Source organism: Schistosoma mansoni, chromosome 6 (assembly GCF_000237925.1).
Source record: "Schistosoma mansoni strain Puerto Rico chromosome 6, complete genome".
Classification (NCBI taxonomy): Eukaryota; Metazoa; Platyhelminthes; class Trematoda; order Strigeidida; family Schistosomatidae; genus Schistosoma; species Schistosoma mansoni.
The window spans coordinates 10,846,814-10,866,255 of record NC_031500.1 but is presented as its reverse complement, the minus strand read 5'-3'; the positions used below and the strand labels follow the sequence as shown (position 1 = coordinate 10,866,255).

At 36.3% G+C, this 19,442-nt stretch overlaps 2 protein-coding genes and 1 non-coding gene across 3 annotated transcripts; 2 read left to right on the top strand and 1 right to left on the bottom strand.

Moving 5' to 3' along the window:
* Nucleotides 1-137: 137 nt before the first annotated feature.
* Nucleotides 138-1,950, top strand: Smp_135750 (hypothetical protein; the record flags this gene model as incomplete). Its single annotated transcript, XM_018798235.1, has 2 exons — nucleotides 138-252; nucleotides 1,865-1,950. 2 exons carry the CDS (start codon nucleotides 138-140, stop codon nucleotides 1,948-1,950), a joined length of 201 nt encoding a protein of 66 aa, XP_018653197.1.
* A 5,268-nt stretch (nucleotides 1,951-7,218) lies between these two features.
* Smp_024970 (ccr4 not-related) lies at nucleotides 7,219-15,504 on the top strand. Its single transcript, XM_018798234.1, has 7 exons — nucleotides 7,219-7,296; nucleotides 7,343-7,390; nucleotides 7,427-7,502; nucleotides 8,980-10,106; nucleotides 12,247-12,462; nucleotides 14,221-14,423; nucleotides 14,637-15,504. Exons 1-7 carry the CDS (start codon nucleotides 7,280-7,282, stop codon nucleotides 14,984-14,986), a joined length of 2,037 nt encoding a protein of 678 aa, XP_018653196.1. The 5' UTR covers nucleotides 7,219-7,279; the 3' UTR covers nucleotides 14,987-15,504.
* Nucleotides 15,505-19,185: 3,681 nt separating this feature from the next.
* Nucleotides 19,186-19,251, bottom strand: Smp_tRNA_02255_Gln_TTG.1.1. Its single transcript has one exon. It is a non-coding gene (tRNA).
* Nucleotides 19,252-19,442: the final 191 nt, after the last annotated feature.

The window sequence follows — 19,442 nt, the reverse complement described above, 5'->3', positions numbered from 1 at the left end:
CGAAAAGTATCACGAGTTGGTGATTCTAGCCAAGAAAATGTTTGCGCAGAATTTCGTTCTAGCTCGTTCACGTTCTATTTCCAGAGAATGTCCTGTAAAGTCCGATTTTTTTTACCATAGCACGTTTCAGCTCTGTTATGGCTATTACCAAAACAATACATTATGATCGTATCCTCTTATTCTTTTTTTATTACACAGGTTGCAAATCCAGAGCTTGCAGGATAGCTGAACGGGGTTTATTTATGAGTTCAGGTACCTTTCAATGAACTCTTTTTTGACTACGTCTCAGGAGAACGGTTTCCATCCAAAAATGCGTGGATGTAATGTAGAAGTTCTGAATTAGACTTCAGGTAAACAGTGAAAATGGTATAAAATAATTTTGAACTTGGGCCACTGAATTTCCTAGAAAGAGATCCCAAGAGTGAATTAGCTATATTGGTTACGGAATGCCAACGGAAAATAGTGTGATGTTTGAATGAACATATAATTCCTTTGTATTGATGACTGTTTCGATTTCGGATTCCAAATACAGTACATTCGTTCATGCCCATCTAATACTTCTTGATTAAATTGCGTTATTGCTGGGATTACTAGTTTATACTACAATTCAAATACTCTTGAATATCACATTGGAGTAGCGATGGAGCCTGTGATGGAACGGTTGGACATACATTCAGATTTTAATGCTTTTGAGGATTACATGGAGAGGTTTGAAATCTGGGCTATGACCAAGGATGACATTGGGGATTTTAGTATTTTGGCTAATTTCCTTACGTTCATCGGAAAAGAAGCATACATCTCGATAAAGGCTTTGGAGCTTCCGGACAAGCCGATTTCACTCCCTTATGCAACTATCAAGGAACTACTGTTGGACCATGTGAAGCATAGAAATTTCGAATGCCGTAAAGGAGAAAAATTTCATAAAAGGATTTGTCAGGACATCATTAACTCAACTACTTCACTAAGTCGTTGCAGTCCAGTATGTAATCAAGGTTATTCAGATAACAATTCGTTGGTGAGTTGTTAAACAGCTCACGAAGATGAGCACAAGTTTGGTAAATCCTTGTTCTGTGGCAAGTTCCACCAATGTAATTCATGTGTATTTCGTAATTCCGTATGCTTTAAATGTGGTAAAACTGGACACATTCAGTCAGTTTGTAATACCATGGTTCATTTTGCTGAAACTAATGTGATTCTACTAAGTTGGAAGTTTCTAAAGATCACCTATCTTTATCCAAGACTTCTAGAAGCGGTATAACGTCACAAAGCAGTCTAGAGTTGAATGAAACCCAGAATCATTGTGAGAAAAAAGTTATTAATCAACCAACTTCCGACCAGATTTCTCATGTTATTGTAGCATATATGGTTTGTCATAATAATTCACATATTTCAGACGAAATTTTTCACAACTCTGAGAATAAAATGTTGAATGAATCAGATCATGATCAAAAGGCAGTTTCACTTTTGGTATTGTGAACAAGAGGGAATAGCAAGTTTTCCCAAAGCCATCAGAGAACCAGTTAGCCCAGATAAGAAGTGTGCACAGGTAGAAAATTCAAATCCACTTCAAGATTATCCTAATGAGTATGAGGCAGGTGCATGTTTTCCATTTGAGTGTTTCGCACGTTAATCAACCCTAGATGAATCACATGTGTTAAACACACATATTGATGCATATCTATCTGTGTATTCTAATATGAATAGCAGAAGGAATGTGTACCATAATTTTTATGCAAGTCAAAGTCACATGATGGAACGACTCAAATTACGTGTCAGTGTGCATACTACAATTCAAATACTCTTAAATATCACAAACAAACAAGTAGATCATCAAGTAGTATAACACTCAAGTCCTTTTAATTAGTGGGGAGTACGACAGTGGAATCTTTTGGAAAGTATGAGATGGACAGAACATCTTTAATTTTTACTAGTGGAGTCCTGCATATCTGAGTATTAAAAGGTGACTTTATTCCGTCCGGTTGTGCCTCCTACATAATTCACGATCAAAAGTCGGGAAACCATTGAGATAAAATATTTCCTAAGCAGCAGTGTTAGGGTGTTTGTAGTTTTTCGTGGATTGGTTATATACAATAGAAACTCTTAGCGTCATTGGCTCTTAGCCACACAATCTTTTAAGCCGAACATATAGTTACTGAACTCCGCCCGTAACACTTCTAGGGTTACTGCCGATCCCAACCCCACACTAAGAAGGAGGGTTGGGCATGAAGTCGGCAACCAAATCCCGTAGAAAAAATCTTGTTAAAAAAAAGCCAGCAAAATTCAACAAATTAGATCATTTTAACCGTGACCCGAGAGTCGAAGGAAAATTATGACGCATCAGGGTGAAAGCTGATATAATTCGTAAGCCAAAAGGTCGATGTAGCCTCTAACAACCAGAGCAACAATTTTTATAGGTACATGGAATGTCCGGACAATGTGTGAAACCACGAAGTTCTGTCAAATAGCAACGGGAATGAGGAGAAACAAATTGGCAGTACTCGCAATCAGCGAAACCCATTGGACCCAAGCCGGACAGCAAAAGCTAGATACGGGAAAGATGCTGCTGTACTCTGGCTACGAAGACGAAAATGCCCCACAAAACCAGGGAAATTCTCTGATGCTGTCCAAAGAAGCACGAAATGCACATAAACGACGAGAATCTCATCGATCCAGAATCACAAAAGCATCCTTCAAAACAAAGAAAGAGGTATTCACAATGAATGTTACCCAATGTTATGCACCCACCAATGATAACAACAACGACGACAAAGATACGTTTTATGAGGGGCTGGAATCGTTCATAGTGAAATGACCAGCAAAAGACCTGACCATCTTGATGGGAGATCTAAACGTTAAAGTTGGAATGGGCAACAACGGATATGAAGATATCATGAGACGACATGGATTGGGAGATAGAAACGAAAATTGGGAGAGATTCGCAAATCTACATGCATTCAATAAATTGGTTATAGGCGGCCCCATACTCCCCACAAATGTATACGCAAAATTACATGAGTCACAACGGATCATACTAAAGAGAATCAGATCGATCATATTTGGATCACTAGAAATTCAGAAAGTCAATGGAAGACGTGAGGACCAGGAGAGGAGCTGTTATAGCTTCACATCACCACCAACTGGTTGTAGCCAACATGAAACTGAATCTGAAGAAATACTGGACAACTGGGGAAACAGCATTACAAAGGTTTGATACAGCGTCCTTTCAACATACTGACAAACTCAACGAATTAAAGCTAACTCTCAATAACAGGTTCCAAGCCTTACAAGATCTACTCAACAAAGAAGAACCTACTGTGGAGCACAATTGTAAAGAGATCCAATAAGTACCGAATTCAACGTGTCAGGAGGTTCTGGACCACAAAAATCATCATCACCATCATAAGGAATGGGTCTCTATCGAAACCCCGGACAATATTCAAGAAAGGAAGAACAAGAGGAAGGCAATTAACAACAGTCTAGCAAGAACATAGAAAGTCAAGTCACAGGCTGAATACACCGAAGCAAACAAGAAAGTAAAGAAGAGTATTAGAGTCGACAAGCAGAAATACGTGAAAGACCTAACAATGATAATGAAAAAAGTTGCATGGGAATGGAATATGAAACAACTATATGATACAACGAGGAAACTAGCAGGGAGGTGCAGCAAACCAGAGAGACCAGTCAACGACAAAGAAGGACAGACAATGACATAGGTAATATGATGCCTAACACATCTGAAGGACACATTTCGGTTAGAGATAAAGTGATAATACCATATATTCCTACCAGAGCGAGTACATGTCATTTTAGTAGGTGTGATCTACAAATTACGATATTAGTCGGCTTGCAGTATGCTTACCAAGTAGGGTAGTAAAATATATGAAATCAAAAAAGTAAATAATAGTACATTCGTGCAAATGTCTTAGAGCGTTATTTATTAGGTTTATGCTTTAGTATTACTCTGAGTACAATCTTTTAAATATTTCCAGGGTGGCATTGCGTCCACGTTACACACTATACCCCAGGTCGGCATAATTGTGTTAGAATTCTGTTCAAACTAAAATTTGTGCACTGCATCGTTTCACGTTTACAGTTGTTATAGAGTAGCTTTTTAGAGCACTTGGTGTGAACTGTGACCCTGAGAAAATGCATCATCAAGTTTGTTCCAGGCCTCAGAAGATTTACAGCTGTGCCCCCAGAGCAAGATTCTGAAAAAAGATGAACCAAGGAGCAGCAAGGCACTTGGATATGAGCGCTGAGCAATGATGTGTTTTGACGATAAATAGTTGAGAATAAATGTGTTATTCGCATTGTATCACAGATGTACCAGCTTACATTTTCCAAAGGCGAAAGTCAACTCATTTTATTCTTTCTGGATCTGTAAACGGTTAGAATATTCCTCAAGGATCTAAATATCCTTGTATTTATGTGTTTTCCCCTATATCCATGCATAGTAAATAAAAAGGATTTCTTCTGAATATACGCGATCATTCCAATTTGAATGAGCAATTGACCTTGAAGATGCTACAGGTACTCAGAGTTTGACAGCGCTTTAAAGAGCAACACCTTTTATTATGAATCATGACCACCAAGTGAAATCAAAAGGTAAAAGCGAGGAGGTTCGAAGACATATTTCATAGGCTGTCACTATATCGTGAATTGACTGATTTAATTTGGCTAGCGATTTCAGGAGAAGTTGAGCACGCTGTTCCGATCGGGTGCGGATGCATGACCGAGCGCCTTCAACTAGGTGAGTCCATTGAAACTAATTTGGTCAGCATCCGATGTCGAAGACTTACAGGGCTATTGATTTTGGGGATTTGTTTACTGCCACAGATCACTCCCACCCCTAGTGGAATGGTGATGACCCTATGACGTGGAGAACCAGAAGTTTAAGCCCGACGAGTTTGTCGTTGGTAAACGCTTCTGATAGCTTGCTATGTTTAGCAGCGTCTGGTCGTCTTTCCTTACTATAAGGGGCCATGAAGTACAACATAGTAATAAAGAAACAAAGTATAATGAAAAGTTCGCCTCCTCGCAAACGTTATCCCTTTTTTTATAATTTTTTCCAGCCGTCCTGGAAAAGGAAGGCAGAACATGTAAGTACATGTCGAAATACACTCGTACGCGCGTAAAGACACAAGCTGGCGAAAAAACGGTAAATAAACTCGTGCACACCTGATAACGTGGAAGCGATTTTTAAAGAATATTTTCGGTTGTTTTAAGAAAAAAAATGAATATACACATATTAGCAAAAAGATATCTTTGGAATAAATACATAAGTATGAGCATATTAAATTATTTATTATATACAGTAGAAAGGAAAATCTAGATAAAGCAAAATGTTAACTGATATCTCACGTGCAATAGTGGTTTAAATGTTCTGGAAATCGTACTTTTATTTCAGAACCCGTTGTTTTAAGTTTATTTTCAGATACTGCCGAAGTATCAACGTGCGTGTTGGCTGTTGGACGAGGTATTATAGGTGTAGGAGTCGTATCGTCCAATTAAGCCGAAAGAAAGTCGATATGGATAGGATTTTCTTCTAAATACGCTGCTTTGATTCGATCGATGCTTATGCTATCGTTAGTGCCATTTTTTATCGACTATGTAGTACTTGCGTGTGCGCTGAAGAACTTTGAAGGGTCCTTCGTACGCTGGTTCGAGGGGTCGTCGATGTGAGTCGCGACGTGCAAAGATGTTCGTACCATATCGTAAGTCAGGTTAAACGAAAACATCAGTTGATTGCGGTCGAGTGAAAAAAATTTAACTAAACGCATTGCGTTTGTAAGCCTGTTCATGTGAGAGTTTAGATACATGTTCACTAAAGAAGATGAAGGATTCATGGATTCTCCGGGAAGTCGGAGTGTCGTTCCATAAACGAGTTGAGATGCAGTGTATCCAATATCAAATTTCATTGCATTGTGAATACCAAGTAAGACTAGTGGAAAAGGGGCCGTCCCCTGTGAAACATTTGCAGCTGATAGCGAAGCTTTTAGTTGTCAGTGAAAGCGTTATACCAACCCGTTTGCTGGGGGGGTAGGCGGTCGTTCGGAGGTGAGTGATTTCTGATAGTTTAGTCAAATTCAAACTGGCATCCACGGTCTATAGTGATAGCTGAAGGGCAGCTGGAATTTGCTACCCATCGTTCGACAAAGGCGCGAGCCACTTTTTCAGCAGTAATGTCTCTAATAGATACTGCTTCTGGCCATGGAGTGGAACGGTTTACGGAAGTTAAAAGATATGAGTATCTATTTGAATCTGGTGAGGGTCCTACCAGATCCAGATGAATAGGTCGAAAATAGCATCAGGAGTTTTGAACGAGCCTGTAGGACATGTGTTGTGTCTAATCACCTTAAATTTCTGGCAGCTTACAGAAATGTTTTGCATATCTGAAGTAAACTGAGATATATAGTCCAGTTGTCGAGACTCACGAGGTTAGTACTTGATTGAAGATGAGCTTAAAGAGAAAGTAAGGGGTTTATGATCAGTAAAAAGGGTGATTTCTCAACCTTCGATAGAGTAAAAATGCCGTGCAGCACAATACATAGCTAGGAGTTCCCTGCTGAAAGTGCTATACTTCGATACCGCTAAAACCTCTTAGTCGACTCTGTTGGACCTACCTCAGTGGTTTACTAGCACCAATAATTTTTGGAATTTATTCTTTCACAATAGACAGTATACAATAAGGAAAATGATCACTTATCTGAAAGCAGGAATTTATATAAGTGGCTGGCATAATACTAATTGCCCATATTTGCTGTTTAGCGTTAAACGCTTTGAATTTATGATTACTTGATTCTAACTTATTCATCCCATTTTAAACAGCAATTTTGAGACTAACTTCTACTCACGAATCGTATTAAGACCAGTTGCTTGCAATTTCCCAGTACCAATGAACTACTTTCAAATTTTGCGCTTCTTCATCTAGAGAAAAACCTAGTGACTCTATTGTTAAAATCAGTCTAAATAGTTTTTTTAAAGCATCGTTTCAAGTTTCAGCCATTCATTCCCTTTTTCTACCTTATCCGACACACAAATTACGCCATAAAGACCATTGCTTCTAAGTGACTGATTATGAATGGCGGCAGCTCCACTATTGGGTTTGCATAATAAGACGCTTGTGTGTTTCTTTTTGTCTCTGTCATTAGCCCTCTTTCTTCACTGGGAGAAAGCAATATCATAAAATTTTCTGGTCTTATTGTGATTAATTTGGGGTACTCAACTTTATTACGTCATTTACACTCACAGTGCTAATTCTACCAAATGAATACAGCTTATGGCAGGAATAGGACAGTAAGATCTTGACTACACTCTTAACCCTGAATTTTAAAATATTTAGGCGTTTCACTTCTGCTGACCACTCTGTTCCCTGGAACACTCAGACTCAGTATGTTGCATATTTCTTCACTCATGATTCGTGCAGATATAATATGGGGAGGGCTATGGTACATGATTACAATAAACCTGTCACCACTTACGGCAGCAATTTTACAAAACGGGTAAGTTTTCTAAACCACTTTTATCCCAAGTGTTCAGATTTACATCCGTTTTCAGTGTTCATATTGACATTTGTTCTTTTCTCATTCCTCATTGTTTTTGGCAGATATTTAGTTATCTAGATAATTTATGTTAGGTACCTAATCGGTTCAATGGAATCCCTACCAAGCCGCGCCTTCCATACACCATTGTTCTCCCTCCAGTTACTTTTTCTTAAGTCCTTCACACGTACTGTGTCCTGATCAGATAACACCGCAATGTAGAGTTCTTTTGTCATTTCTATAATATACCTGGATTATAATCTGATAGTCTACAGTTCAACACAGTATCTATTTACTGATTCATCGTGGTTAACTCTGTTCATTTCGTTACCAGTACTTTGTCCAGGAAGATTCTTACTAGTAAGAATAATACTGTTGCTTTCGGAACATAGGGTGATGGATGATTGTAGATATATAGATGTTTGGTGTCTACGAGGCTGTCGGTGTGTAGTCTGGAAATTTGGCTAGCGCATCACAAATGTGCATTCTGAAACTAAACACCTTACCGTTCTTTAGGAGGCTTCTTGTAACTTGAAAATTTAGATGGCAAATACCACCAATGCAATATATATATTGATTACCAAATAACTGTATATACTTCGTTTCCTACTGAAAATTATTTGTCGTCAACTTAGATAATTAGATGGCTAAAGTTGATGTATGTTTGAGAGGTTATGACAACTCACCACCTAAGCTAACCACTACACCGCTAATCAGTGGTACACGTTAACACAGCTTTAAGAGTTTTTTGCATGCTTTTTAGACTTGTTATGTTACACTGTGGCACTCCCGAATCTAATGTGCATGTAATCGAATCATAACTCTGACAGCGATTCCACATATTAACTTCAATAAGATTTTTAGCTTCACTAAGCTCGTATTATTAATATATAATCACTGGCAGATGCAGTTAGACCTAATCCTACTTCACTCAACTAAGGTCACTTGTTTTGATTGACGGTAGCTGGATTTGAATGACAATTTAATCACCTTGTTTGGCTTCAGTTCGGAAGCTTGTGTTTTCTCATGTATAACTTAACAAGTGAGCTTCATCATTTCTTACTTGATGGTTTCGACGCACTAGTCATATAAGTCAGTGAGCGACTCATTTTGCTGCCATAAATAGGCTGACTTGGTACACGTAAAACAAACCTCTGTTTAGCTTCTCAGATACTGAATAATCGAAGTCTTTTTAACCGCCCATAATATATCTATACGTACATCTTGTCTTGTTTATGTAACGTTTTGTACCGTCTGTCGCCACTTTTGCGATATAAAAGCGACACGAATATACGCTTTTAAGTTTTCTTTAGGTCCGATACGTTTTAAACGCAATGTTAGAAAACCATGATTGAGGCTGGTAGGTATGTAGAATAACTTGTAGCTTAGAGTAATTTCGAAACCATTTCATGTCACTTTTTTATTTTGTTTGGACTAGCCTCTGTTTAGTGCCGGTAATCCGGTGAATACTGGGGCACCTAGTTTCAGTGATATTGCAACGCTTTCAACGAGTGGTTATAATTCTAGACCTGGGTCTTCTCAGCGTAATGGTGAGCTTATCAGTTCTATACCCAATGCATTCTCTGGAAGAACAACATATCCTACTGCACTAGATTCTAGTCTGGAAAATGGTCCTTCATATTTCAATGCATTAAATTATAATAATAGTCAGGCTGGTCCTGCAAGGAATTTTTCCGAACCTTCTCTTTTCTCTTCGTTATCCACCATCAATCGGACAGCTGGAAATGACTTAACAAACAACAGAATCGGACCTGGAAGTATCACCCCATCAGTTCCTATGAACACTGCTATGGCCCTGGCATCTCGTAACCCTGGAAATCTTTATTCAAACTCAATTGGGAGTGAAAATACTTCTTCGAATTCCACAAACCTTTCTTTATCTTCGTCTTCACGTGGCGTTACTTTAGATCCTTCAGATTTCCCTCCAATTTTAACATCGACTGGGCGGAGTGGGAATTCTTCCACACCCTTTCATTCCTCGGCAAACCAGCCTCCCTTGCGGAACTATGTTTCTATTATGTCAAAAGGGTCTTCAACCATAGACCAGAGTTTGAATCAATTTAATCATTCTTCAAATAACCAGGCAGCTCCCCTGGAATTTTCTAAGCAGGATTTCCCCGCTTTACCTGGTTCGCACCAACCTACCACTAGCACTACTACAACAGTGTCGACGACGAGTTCCTTAACTGTCAATTCAACATCTGCTCATCGTTCCTTGTCGGCTAGTTCCATAACTCAAACTCCTGCTTCTACAAATTCTCGACGATTGTTTAGCCATACATCCAACCACGTTTTAGGACCATCATCAGTCCGTAATCAGCCGGGATATTCAAATGTTCCTCCTAAATCTGTTGGCTCCTCAAATGGTATACAGTTACTTCCTAATCATTTAGTTACAAATATTCCTAAAAATATGATTTGTGATCAGTTCGGAATGTTAGGTTTATTAAAACTAATTCGCGTTGGTGATTATGATGCTACGTTGAATATGCTAGCTCCTGGATTAGATTTATCCTCATTACACAGTAATTGGCAGACACCTGGGTAAGTTTGAACGTCATGTGTTCTTTTATTAGTTGAAAAGTTCTTTTTGAAAGGGATTTTACAGTTGTTTTTATATGATGCTTGTCAACATGTAGTTTGCTCAGGCTTTTTTCAAGAATTGTCATAAAAGTGGGAAAATCTGTAGGGATAGTTTTCTCAAGTTTTTTGATTGTATCACAACAACTATATATGTATATCACTTATCAAAAGTACTCTTTCTGTGTTTATGCATTACTAGATAGTGCTTGTACACCATCACCTAATTTCCAGTTATCTTTTATGATCCAAACTTCTGCTCTTATTTAACGTTGCTTGTCTTTAGTAGGTCTGGAATTAAACTAATTTCGGGGTTTCTTCTGTACTTCGTCTTCTAATCTGCTTCAGTTGTCGTCATTCCACACTGTTAATACACAATTACACCTAACATCATATAAGTAAATATGTAATTTAGAAGGGGATGATCGTATGAGATTCGTTAGGATTCATGAGCTTCAGTAATGGAATAAAATTAATTGATGGATAACTTCTCGTCACTAAATATAGATTTTGTTAATTATGAGTTAGGCATAGATTTACGTTGATTCATGTTTCCCCAGCTAAATGGTAAACGTAACTTTATCACTTGTTAGTTATCAACCAAATAACTAAGTATCTAGCTTTTATGGTCCATATTTACCTTGAACGACCTATCAGGATAACATCTCTTGTTTACACTACTCATATCTCTGTCGGACTTGATTTTTTGCCGTACGCGGAATGTTTTCATTTCCCTGTCCAACAGATGTTCATTAGGTCATCGAATAATCTCTTTATTCGTCTGATAGTATTGTTTTATTGTTCTAATAATGTTGGTAATATCGTATCATCAATTTATATGTTTACCATAAGATTGTGGTACAAAATGGATCTTTTCTGTCTCATATTACTTGGTCTACAAAACATCTAGGTAATAAGTACTAATAGACTTTCACTCATTATCAAAGTTTTGTTCGCTATCAGCTTGCTACTGTTAGTTTAACTCCTTTTAGGGGTCTTGTTTATGTATTTAATGATTTTATTTCAAGTTAAATAGGTTAGTTGAAAAGCTTTCACTAAGATACTAGATATCATTCTCAGTCGGTTTTCTCACAATCGGGTCTTGTTACTAAGATTTCTTGTAAATGTACAAAATATGATCCAATCTACTTTCATTTTGTGAATTTAATAATTTCCGTAATTTAACCCTTCGTCATTGATATATAATTAAACGTTATTTGGTGTAATCGAATTGGATTTAGGTACTTGGGTAGCAAAGCATTTATCGACCTTAAAGGCGATTGAAGAGATACTTTGCGGTATATCAACAATGGGTGCAAAAGCCCATGTAGTTTGAGTAGTGTTTTTCGTCATTTTGTTCCTCAAAACTATGGTACTGGTAGTTCTCAGTATTTCAGGCATTCATTGAGAATACCATAATAGGTTTCTAAGTAAACGTATCGAGTTTTCGATTGGAAGTGTTTATATCCATTGTCTAGTTTAATTGGGCTGTTTACTGCTCTAAACTCTATCTAGCTGAGTTCCAACTGATGTTTTCCTCTGAAAATCCTCATTAAGTCATGTTAATGGGTGTAGTCTACTTGATTGGTGTGTGTGTGATTATCGTAACCAATGTTTACAAAATTTTTAACGACATGGTTCAGAATCATTCACATTAACGCAGGTACTTTCACTTTTTTTTTCTTTTTTTTAGAATCTGGGTTTCAATATCCCATACCTTTTTATTTCCTTTTCCCACACCTAGTCTTTCCTGTTACTACTTCTACTACTCTGGGATTTGTCATAAAATAATTTTATCTTGCTACAGTAATTTGGGATGGCAAGTTAAAACTATGCGCACGTATCGGGTTTTACGTTGCGTATGACCAACTGACTGACTGAGTATTTCCTAGAAAAATTTCCCGGTAAAAGTTCCGGGAAATGGTCTGGTATTTATTGTGCAAACTGACTTAGAAAGTACACATTATAGTTTTATGAGGCACAAATAGCTCTGTAGCAACTTTTCGTAATATAGTTGTGGCTCAATACTTTGATCATGTGACTCAATTATATTGAGTTATGAATTGTAAAACGCTTTACCCATTTTTAATGTTTCCTCTTCTAGTGAGCTTCATACCACCTTTGTTTCACCTCTTCAAGATTCTTGTTTTGGACGTCCACAAGATATGGATTATCCTGTTCCACCGGAATATCTTATACGACATCTAGTTACGGATCGTTTACCTGATCCACCTATGAATCAATTGTCAGAAGAGACATTGTTTTGGTTATTTTATAATTGTTGCCGAGAAGAAGCACAGTTGGTTGTGGCGAAAGAACTGTATGTTATGTTTATTACTGTTTTTATTTGATTAGAATTCAAAAATTGTAAATTTGACATATATTTTTTCATTTTAATAATTTTGATAATTTCGTAATTTTCCGTAGTTCAAGTATTTATTTACACTACAAAATGTCTTAATCCGTCCATGGAAAATAACTGGTCTTTAATTTAAAGCACTAATTACAATCTCTCATTCAAGTAATTAAGCTACCTGTTCTTTCATTGGAGCGTTGACTTAGTGGTTGGGGCACCCAGTTTTCGACCATCAAGTTTGGTTCGAACACCGCCCCACCTATTGCGGTTTGGGCTACCGGTGAGTGCCGTTAGCCCTTCCATTTGTGGTGTAGCTTATACCCGTATATCTGCTGAATGAGTTACCTATAAATCATGTATTATCACGAAAGCATTGGAACATTTTTTATCAATTCAAAGCAGTCGTTGGATAGAATATGTTGTTGAAATATGGCCCTACATTTTTATTTATTAGCATTCATCAGAAACATGTATTATCTGTAACAACAACAGAACAGCAGTACTAAAGTCTAATTTCATTAAAATTAAAAAAATGTCCTTTTAGTCGGTTTGTATAAATGTTATCCGAATCACTTCTTTCTATCTGTTGGTAATATTCTTATATTTAAAAATGTCTCACGGGGAATGTTTAAAATTTTACAAAATTACAAACGTATTTAGTGTTTTCTAATTTTTTATCCTTGTCGACCAAAACTACAAGATTATTACACAACTTGGCATTCTATGCGTGTGTGTGTGTGTAAAGAAATAAATTGTAAATCTATTTATAATTGCAGAAATAATTTACCTCATACTGTACAAATAATTTTTGGAAATTATTTTAACCAACTTAATCGTTTTTCAATAGATTTCGTAAAGTCAGAATTTAAATGTGAACTTGGAACTTATAAATTATTGTTCTAAAGTCTCAGCACTCAACACAAACAAGATTGTCAGTAACAGCACCGAAAAGAGGCAACGAACCAATAACATTTAGGGTTCTTCCAAGTGGGAAATGCAATCTAAAGGTGAAAATGGGCGCTTAGGCGCGGAAACGAGAAATTAAAATTTCCAAAATAAAATGACAAGAAATAAGACTTTTACCAAGTAGTTTCTGGGGATCTAGCATCTCCAACAACTGAGATGTTACTTCTTAATGTTCTACTACCTGTATTATTTACAAAATCTATGAATACTAACCATACTTGAGTGTGACAACCAGTTACTTAGTAAACAATTAATTTCTAGAGTCAACGGTAACTTTCATCTGCGTACGTGAATTCCAAACTTCAAGTTGTCTGTTTTTAATTCTTGGCTAGTTGTATTACGTTTGGTTTAATTCTTCCGTATATAATAGGTACATTGTAAGTAGTTAGTAAAAACAGTTTATAGTTTAATTCATTATAAATCCAAATATTTGTTTGTATGTGCTCATTTTAGTGGCGGTAACTCTTTTTTGATAAGAGTTGTATTCTACAGATTAGTCATTTTATGACGGTTTTTTTGGGTGGGGGAATACTTTACATAATTCAAATAAAAAATTGTTTTACACCTAAATTCTCAAGTTTTAACTGATAAGTTACGTTCTCCGTATAAAATCCGTTTATTCAGGCCCCAAACTATCAGGAATTTTCTTAACTTTTGTACAAATAGTATAGACATTGTTAGTAAGTTCTATTTCATTAGTTTTCTTCCAAAACAATTTTCTAAATGTTCCTTATCTTCGACCTTTTTTCCCTTAAGCTATCAACGTGAATGGCGATTTCATAAAAAAGAACAAATATGGCTTACTCGTATAGTAGGTGCCAATTTCACGTCAGATAACAATTCTGAACAAGGTGATTACTACTTCTGGGATCCTGTTAAAGCGCAAAAGTCTACCCATCAAATGACTATCTTATATTCAGATCTGGATAATGCACCAGCAGCATTTCGTCTTAGTTCAGGTACATTAAGTGCCTTTGTCAGTATCGGTTTGCCTGGTGGTTCGCATAGTAGTGTTCCACCACCACCTCCACCTCCTCCACCATTACCACAGAACCAACAGCAACAATTAGTTAGTTACCAACATCAGTCACGTCAGGCGCAACAAGGCCAGCAAACATTTTCGCATACACATCATCAAACACTTATGAATAATCATAATCCTAATACATCAGGACCATTTATTCCGTTTACTGTCAATTCTCTGACTACTGGACCATCGGTCAATTCATCAAATGCTGCAACGTTAGCTAGTCTGTTCAACACTCGTCAGCAGCAACCAATTAAGCAACCACAACAACTGAATTCAAATCCAAATTATTTTTCATCTCATAATCGAACTGCTGGTCCTGTAAATTCATTGTTCACTAATCGATCAGCTCCAGTATCAGTTCCTGTGACTAATACAGTGATTCCTTCTACAGAGACTACATCGACCACTAACTCAAACTTTAATCGCCTGTCCAATCCATCACTTGTTAATGATAATCCCAATCAAGTAGTTTTTGATGGTTCACAAATTTAGATCTGCTTTATCATTGATTCTATGAGCAATGTGTATAATATACACGTAGAGGAGTTCTATTTGTGTTATGAGGCGTCAATGCAATCTTTTTTCAAGTTCACATGGTCAACTTTCTTATGAGAACATTCAATTTATGTTAATTGTGAAGCCGATCATTGTAATTCATTTTTGAATTTTTTTCAACGTTATTTCTAGGTTACTTTTCCCAAAAGGGAGGTGTATATCACACTGAATATACATGCATATATATATATATATATTTCAGTCTGTGCTTAATCTTTTTGATTTTATAATGTTCTGGTGTTCTGATACTGATTCACGTGTTGTTTTCACTTATATATATATTGTTTCCCTCCTGTTTTATAAATAAGATCCGTTTTCTTTTCTTAACGATATGATATGAAAAGATTTTCTAACAAATGCTTGTGTGTATGAAAGTGTGAGGGTCAACTTATGCATCTGTCCAATTCTGTCGATATTTTCCCTTGCTCTTGTTTCTTATTTCATTTTTTAATTTCTTGGTCACAACTTCAGTTTACTACATGTTCTAAACTTTGTTTATCTTTTCTTTCTGTACACTTGCAAACAAACAAGAAATTAAAGTGTATGTATACAAAAGCCAACGAGACCTGTTGCTTTGTCTTAAAGCATAATTTTCCTATCTATATATATATATGAATAGAAATGGATGCATCTGTATTATTAGTCTTTACTTACATTTCATTTAACTATTGTTATTCTTCTAATCAAGATGATATTTTGTTATTCTTTTCCTTAAAAAAATATTCCTCAATACGTGTAGAACAGGGATAGCTTGTCAGTTAAAAACAGTGTAAATTAATTATGTTCTGTGGATACATGTGTACTATAGTGTGTAACCGCTTTTCTTTATCTTCATTCTGTTCTGCTTATCTTTTGCACCATTATTCCACTTATATCCATTGTTCTCTTTTTTCTTCGTCAATATTATTCAGCCTTCTTAAAAAACTTATCGTTTATTTTGTAAACTTTTTATTAAATAAATTAGTAAAGGATACTTTTTAATTACAATTATTACTGTTTCCTTATTTTTTCCAAACTTATCTTTTTTGATTGGTTAATAGTTAATATGTATGTCAATATTAGATAGGATAGGTGTTTAGAATGTACAAATAGCACTAGTAGTAGTCGTAGTAGTCATATTTAGTATGTATGTTTGTGTGTGTTTGAGTAGAATGGTTTTTCCTGATCATTCCAAGTTGAATATCTCTTGTATTTTTACAGGCCACTTTGTTTCTTCTCTAACTCTCGTTTTCCTGTTTTGTACAACTTCACTCATTGCATAGGTTGCTTTTAATTTAAAAAAAAAAAGTCTTGACATTTTTATTTCTTAAAGACAGTTCTTGAAAGACTAGATAGACGTGTGAGTATTACCTCTTTGTATTCTGTACCATTTTCTTCTGTTTCACGCTTATACATACACATTTAATATCTATCTATCTATTGTCTTTATTTCTTCACTTATACTTGGACTCGTGTATTTGTACAAAAAAGCTGGTCATAAGAGAGAGAGAGAGTGAAGTAATATTAGTCGACTAAAATAATTATAACTTAAGTAGTGTTAGCATAAATCCTGTGCTGTATATCATATCCCATTTTTCGTGTGATCTCTTAGGATATCTATATAATAACTTAGAGTTTTTGCCTCCTTTCTTACTGTCTTAATCATATTGTACTTTGTCTGTCTATGTGTATATTCTGATCAGATCGAGGTAAATATTCCTTAAAAATATAAAAATATAAATTCTATATAATAAATATGCATCATATTAACTTTATTACCTTCGTCAAGTAAAATACTGCAAAAACTATTATTTATAAGTATTTATTGCTGATCTGATAATTTTCCTCTATGAATTAAGAATCTAGATATTTTCAATACTTGTGAAAATCACAAGGGCTCATGACATATTTTTCTACTATGTTTAGAATTAAGTAGCTTCTACAGTATAAATAGTTGAACTTATTTTGTTTGAATCTTCCCGTTGATGTTTAAGACTACAATTGATCAGTCTATTATTGGCGAATGTGCATCCTGTGCGGATTGCCTCGATATTGCATTATAAGCGAACGGTACTGGGTTCGAGTCCGAGGGTGAACATCAACTCTGGGATGCAGATGTATCCAGCTGACGAGTTCAAAGTAGGGCAAAACGCGCTTCCTGGATTCCACTGGTAGCCACCAACCATCTTTGCTTAAAATAGTTAAACTGTTTCAATGATTTTAGATTAATGTTGTTCTCAAAAAAAATACCGAATTACCATATAACTGAAAAGATTTATTTTAGGCGATGATTTCTTGCGTATGCACTGTTTAAAATTAGTATGTGAAAAAGCTCAGGATTTACTATGACTTGATGATAATATGCAATGATACAATGTGACCGATTGATTGACATAACCTCAGGATCCTTCAAAGTAAAAGACAGGACCACTAAGCAGAAGAATATGTGTTTTTTTTAATGTAATAAAACGATATACTTATGTACAAGATATTAACATAAAATTAACGTCAGGTGATTAGCAGAAATTAGTTTGGTTATTCACTCTTCATTCAATTAGGACTTGACTGTCGGTTTCCGACTATAGTCTGTTATATCAAAATTAGTGTAAACTCACGTTTATTTATTCCATGGGAATATCGCAACATCAAATGTTAGTTTTTGGATTACGCATGTGTCGCCACGATAAATTAAAAAGTAAATTTAGATAGATTTTAGTTGTTATTACTTGTTCAGTGAAATCTCCCGCTTCTCTTTATTTATATTCTACTTCAATGTGCTGAATATTGATCATTGGTCGTGTAGAACTTAAATATAAGAAGTCGATATAATCCATTGAGGCTTACTCGTAATCTTAAAAAAATCAGAGCTGACTGAGCCAAAACGTGGCATAATTCTATGAGGTCACTGATCCATACGTATAGGTATGTGCAGATTATCTGGTTGAATTCACGCAGTTATCAATGATTAGAGATGAGTGACATTATTCAGCATCGGTTGCAATGGCACCAATGAGTTTATTCTGCTTTAAAATATTCCTACTTTTTATTCCGCAAATCCATTCTCTTTTATTAAGTCATATCAGCTATGTCTAATCTTTTATTACTATAACTAATAATGTTATAACTACTGCTTTTGGATTTGTCTTATGTGATTGCATTGATATGGTGTGGCACTTTGAACGGATACACATAAATGATTCCCAAGTCTTTTTTGTTGTTTTTTAATGATTAACTGACTGGTTGACCTAAAACAGTTTATGTTTCTTACGTTATTTGGATCTCATTCACAGATGTTATTATTTTCTTACACTTACTACATAGTCATTTCACTTACCTAATTGTGAATAGGTTGTACATTATGTCCTAGTTGATAAATTCCTACATTATTTATTTATTTGAACACATAAATATTGATACGAAGAGGCACCAGATATATATGCGCCACACAAATCTCATTTGATTTGTGTGAGGGCTGTGATACCGCCTAGGTGCCCAAACTAAAACAGGTGGTTTTCTTAGGGGGCCACACCCCGAGCCTTTGACCTGAGGGTCTAGTCCACAAGGCAGTGGAGCATCGTAAGGAGATGCAGTCCCATGGTAGCCGGTGATCAACGATTGATTCGTACGCCATTTGTTCCCTCAGGATACTGGAGCCCATGTGCACCATTGGTTTGGAATCAGGGTTTTCCAACTCCCCTAGGTGGACTCGCCTTGTCCACCAACCCGGTTAAAGCGCCGGACATTCGCTTTTCGTCCTCTCACTTTCGTGAACAACACCCCCGCCACGAGAAGGCAGTGAGTAGGACTTGTGTGGCAGAGGCTATATATTCGCGTGGCCATGTGAGAGCATTTGGAGAGGGAGAGCGGACTCTCCCCACTCTCGGCCGTACCAGGGCATTTGGGGGCATCTTGATGACCATATTCATATTTTCACTTAGAGATTACCAATTAATAGTATTTCCTCAATCTACGTCAGATTACCAATAATTTCATGAAATTTAAACGTACTTTGTCAGTATGAATTATCCAGTAATTTGTAATCTCAAAATACTTTTGGTAAGCAGAGATGAATAGTGGCTAGCAGTGGAATCCAGGATGCGCGTTTCGCCCTATTTGGGACTCGTCAGCTGGATGTACCTGCATCTCAGAGTTGATGTTCACTCTGGGACTCGAACCCAGTACCCTCGCTTCAAACGCCATCGCGTCATCCACTCGGCCACTGAGTCCTGATAGCCACTTGCTTGTGCGAGAATGAGAGTGCAAATTGAGGGTTGAAAAATTGTTTCTGAAACATTGAATTGCAAGTAAAAATGAGAATCATCAAAAACATAATTGTAATGCTAAACATAACTCATATTGAATTTTAATCAAAATAACGATTAATGGAAATAAATGGGTTGAATAAAGAAAGGGT

Excerpts from the sequence above, each read along its gene's own strand:
- Smp_024970 (XM_018798234.1), top strand. Across the intron at positions 7,391-7,426 it reads CCCTGGAACACTCAGACTCA|ATATAATATGGGGAGGGCTA; the intron begins GTATGTTGCATA and ends TGATTCGTGCAG. Across the intron at positions 12,463-14,220 it reads TTGGTTGTGGCGAAAGAACT|CTATCAACGTGAATGGCGAT; the intron begins GTATGTTATGTT and ends TTTTCCCTTAAG.